General features: G+C 38.0%; 1 protein-coding gene across 1 annotated transcript; it reads right to left on the reverse strand.

The window, feature by feature from the left end:
* Positions 1–1,437: 1,437 nt before the first annotated feature.
* Positions 1,438–4,402, reverse strand: LOC132640620 (NAC domain-containing protein 71-like). The gene is made up of 4 exons (XM_060357292.1): positions 3,583–4,402; positions 2,757–3,034; positions 2,328–2,648; positions 1,438–2,237 (listed from the first exon to the last, which is right to left on the reverse strand). The coding sequence occupies exons 1-4, from the start codon at positions 3,737–3,739 to the stop codon at positions 1,965–1,967; spliced, it is 1,029 nt and encodes a 342-aa protein (XP_060213275.1). The 5' UTR covers positions 3,740–4,402; the 3' UTR covers positions 1,438–1,964.
* Positions 4,403–4,696: the final 294 nt, after the last annotated feature.

Consider the following 4,696-nt stretch of genomic DNA (forward strand, 5'->3'; position numbering starts at 1 on the left):
TTAATTTCACTTATTTTCTCGAAAAACATTTTCCTCCATACCGACACACCCCAAATCTTTGTCACATATGTTTAAACAGTTCAATAGCTTTGAATAATGCAACCAATAATTGCTGAAGAGAGGAACCAATAGTTGCTGAAGAGGGGAAGCTCTGCCGGTCAACATAAGTAGTTCCCTAACAAATGTATTTCAACTTAGGTCGTGTTCGGTTAAAAAATTTTAAAAATATTTTCTTTTGGAAAACATTTTTTTCAAAATTGGAGAAAATGACTTCCCTAATAAAAGTAGGGAAAACAAGTTCACAAGTTCATTCCACCAACCACCCTACCACCATCCAACCCAACCCCAACCACTCCCAACCCCCCACCACCCCATCCCTCCCCCCTCCCCCCGCCCAAAAATAATTTTTTTTTTGGAAAAGGAAATTTTGACATTATTTTTGATTTTTTGCACCCCCCCACCCAAACCCCGCACCCTCCCCCCCCCCCCCCCCAAAAAAAAGTTTTGACATTATTTTCGGTTTTTTTGCACCCCCCACTCCATCCCGCACCCTACCCCCCTACCCCCGCAAAAAAATCAATTTTTTTGATTTTTTGCACCCCCTAACCCCCACCCCGGACCCTACCCCCCCTCCCCCAAAAAAAATTTTTGAAAAAAAAGTTGACATTTGTTTTGGTTTTTTGCATCCCACCCCACCACACCCCCTCCAAAAAAAAATTTGAAAAAAGTTGACAATTATAAAAATTGAATGTTTGCCTGTTTAAAAATTAAAACTTTTGGAGGGGGTGATGGGGTATTGAGGGGGGGGGGGCGTGGGGGTGGGCGGTGAAAAGATTTTTTTTGGGGTAGGGGGTGTAGAAACCCGCAAAAGACAATAAAAACTTCAAAAAACAAAATGTCGGGGTTGGGGGGGGGGGGGTGCTGGTGTGTTATGGGTTCTACGCAAGGGGGGAGGAGGGTGCTGGTGTGTTATGGGTTCTACGCAAGGGGGGAGGGGGGTGATGGGGGAAGTGGTCGTGTAGAAAATTCAGAAAAAATTAAAAACTTCAAAAAAAATGTTGTGTGTGGGGGGGTGCGGGGAGAGGGGGTGGTGTATGGGTTACGGGAGTGGTTGGGGGTGGGGTGCAAAAAACAAAAAATAAATAAAAAATGGAGGGGGGTGGGGGCGTAAGGGTGGGTGGGAGTGAGGGTGGGGGTATGGGGTTGGGTTGGAGTTGGTGAGGCTTGGATGAGTATTTTCCGGAAAACATTTTCTATCAACCAAACGAACATGAGAAAATAAGTAAGAAATTCACTTATTTTCTAGGAAAATATATTTTCCAGGAAAACATTTTCCTTGGAAGACATTTTCCTCCATACCGAACACACCCTTGATGAAGCAGTTTGTCATTTCTGGTACAAGGAAATTCTGATAATTATAATATTTTGTGGCCAAAACCATTAAATTCATACGACATTTTGGCAATGTTTGAAGCAGGAAAGACCATAAATCCATATGGTTCACACATAGTTGGCTCAGTTTTGGCTCCTGATAACAAGTTCATACATAAAATTGATCAGCAAGAGAACATTGCACATCAGAAAGGAAATGGGGGATTCTATCTAAGAGGTTCAGCTACTAACTTGACCATTTCCAAGTGAGATTGTTAAAAATGATCATCACTGGGTATCTCATACTTCAATGACAACACACTAGCTAGATTTGAACTTAGAAAACTAAAGACACTGTAATAAGATAAAATGACTCTTAAGACAGACATTAAAAAGCTGTTGTCTCAGAAAACAACTTTAGATTATTTCAGTAGCACACTGAGATGCATTGAGCTCTTCTTAGTAGATTCTCACATCAGACTACTTAAATTATCTTCCTGTGACCATACACCATTAAGATTTCCCAAAATCCCGTTTTCACTATTCTGTTGCATGTTAGAGCTAATGCTAGACCTATTTCACCTCAATGTTCATCAGAAGAGATTTTGATTGTCCAATAGGTTGTTCTGGTTATAACCTTTAAAAGAAATATCCTCACTGCCATAGAAATCCATGTAGTTTCCATGGACTGAGAAGGGAGATACATAGCCATATCCACTAAGATCACCAGAAAGTTCAACTTCCTCTCTAAAATTGGGGAAAGATGAACTTGATGTGAAGTCATACTGATCACTTGGCTGCCATAAAGTCGAGTTTGAGAACTCATGCAGATAGTTTCCAGATATACTTCTTCCTTGAGGACATTCCTATATCCAGCCACCAAAAAAAAAAAAAATTAGTATGAAGTTCATACGAAATACAGGAATCAATGTAGAAAAATAAACAAACATCAATACCTTTGAAGGATCAAGAATCCTATTCTGTGACATCCATATATTTGCAGCATCAGTTGCCATTGCAGAGTCATACTCCCGTACTTGTGTTGTCTGGTAAGGAGAATTAATAGGAGTTGAATAGTTGCTGTCACTGGACATGCATGTAGCTTGAGTTGGCATGTCATCAGAAAGGAGAAGAGGTTCATTTGAGGTTTCTGCTGAGGTAAAAGCTTCATTGCTCGAATTGCATTCAACCTGTTTAAAGGTTGTTCCTCCATGAACGTCACTTGTCTTTGATGAATTTTCCTTTCTCTTGATGACACGACAAAGAGCAAAAGGCCCCTGAAGATAATTAAATAGGACTAGTTCTTATATAATGATCCTTTTTTTTTTTTTTTTTTTTAAATTTTCATTAAGTTGAATAAGTTCATGATGAGATTTGTCAATTACCTGGAAAATAGGAGTGCCTTGTGAAGCATCATCACAGAGACGATATTCATGCATCACCCAATCAGTTCTATTCCCGAGAGGAGCTCTTCCGCAATAGAAAACTAGAGTCTTTATGTATCCAACAACTGTAGGCTTACAGACAACTTTCCTGTCTTTCCCTGTTGCTTTCCAGTATCCAGATTTAGTGGCTCGATTGGTTCGCAAGCCATTCGGGTATTTCTTGTCCCGAAGGCAGAAAAAGTACCACTCCATGTCACGCTTAGGCAAGAAAGAGTTTTCTGCATCCCAAAGACATTGTATCAGTATCCCAAAATACCAACTTCAGAAATAAGCAAGCTGTATGAACCAAATATAACAAGAAACTTCTGATGCTTTAGACATGTTTTTTTTCTTTTTGATATGTGGTTAGGGTGTGAGTATGAAAATAAAGATGCCCCACAGATGTCTTGTGACAAGACAAAAAAGATTAGCTAAGCTATAAAACAAAGAAGTTTCCAGTAACAACTCATTTCATCGTTAGTTTCACCGATGATCACTAAACTTATTCTTTGTAACGCTAAAGTCACAAAACTAACTTTTGTAACATTAATCACTAAATTGTATGTTAGTTGCTCAGAAAAATCACCAGAAAGTCAAATTTCCGGCATCAGGAAATATGATATGCCATTATCACATCATCATTTTGCTACCATTGTACATGCCACCATGACTTTCTTGCAAATCAATACAAAGACAATATGATTTGTATGTTGTGCAATTCGTCGAAGACATATTTCTCAATGCTGAGGTAAGTTTTCAAGAGAACAAGGTGATCAAGAATGTATACCTGGAAGCTCCCATGGGTCAAATTTGTACAAGTCTATTATTGGTATGACTTCCAACTCAATTTCAAGTTCATCAGTTTTCCTTTTCAGGTAATATCCAACTAATTCCTGATCAGTTGGATGGAAACGAAATCCTGGAGGTAGTGATATTTCTCCCATGAAAGTAAATGTTCCAAAATCCTACTAAACAAAATCTCCAAAACTAGAAACAATAGATCAGGCAGAAACTTCAACAGAAGTTAAAACCAATATATGAAAAACACCTAAGTGCCCCAATTGTACCTATTGAAAATTTGAAATATCCAAAAATAAAAACTTTTGGCTACACTGAATTTTGTCTCAAGAATTGGGATCAATTTACATAAAATGCACCCTTGAGACAACAAAATCATCTTCCGGGGAAAAAAAATTCAAACCTGCAAAAAGCTCCCCTTCCCCCACCAAAAAATCCTTGAAATTTGAATTGAAAGGAAAGTCCAGTGGAATTAAAATGCCCAGAAGGATAAAAGAATTCCACAAAATGTCACTGTATGATTGGTCAAATGTTAAGAAATTGGATCTTTTTTCTAGTAACAAGAAGCCTAAACAGTTCAGAAGTTACAAATTTGATGATTTTGAGTGATCAAAGCCCAAAACTGAGACCAGATAAAGGTTTTTAGTAAGGAATACTTACAGTTTAGAGTCTATATGAAGAACTCAAGTTTGCGTAGAGTAAAAAACAGAGTAGCTTGGATGAAAAACGAAAGAAATGTAGCTTGTCTAGGCTACCAATAAATTACACAAGGATGACCCCACCAAAATCAGAACCAGATTCAGACTAAAAAACATTTATATCCTGCAAAAGCAATCACTGCTGACATTTAAAAATTTGTACGGTGAGCATCCTGGATTTCTTTTTATTTACTTGATTGATCACTTTTAGTATTGGACTATAACTATGCCCCTCAGATATACTTAATAAAATTAAGCAATTAAAAATGTGTTCCTCCAAAATTTAAGCTCACACTTCTATTGGTATTAGAATAGGTAGAGATCTTGTGTTTGAATCTCACCTCCATACCCATTATCATAATGACCTTCGAGGTATTTGGCCCATGAAAAAGAATCAGGTCCGCA

Source organism: Lycium barbarum, chromosome 1 (assembly GCF_019175385.1).
Source record: "Lycium barbarum isolate Lr01 chromosome 1, ASM1917538v2, whole genome shotgun sequence".
NCBI lineage: Eukaryota > Viridiplantae > Streptophyta > Magnoliopsida > Solanales > Solanaceae > Lycium > Lycium barbarum.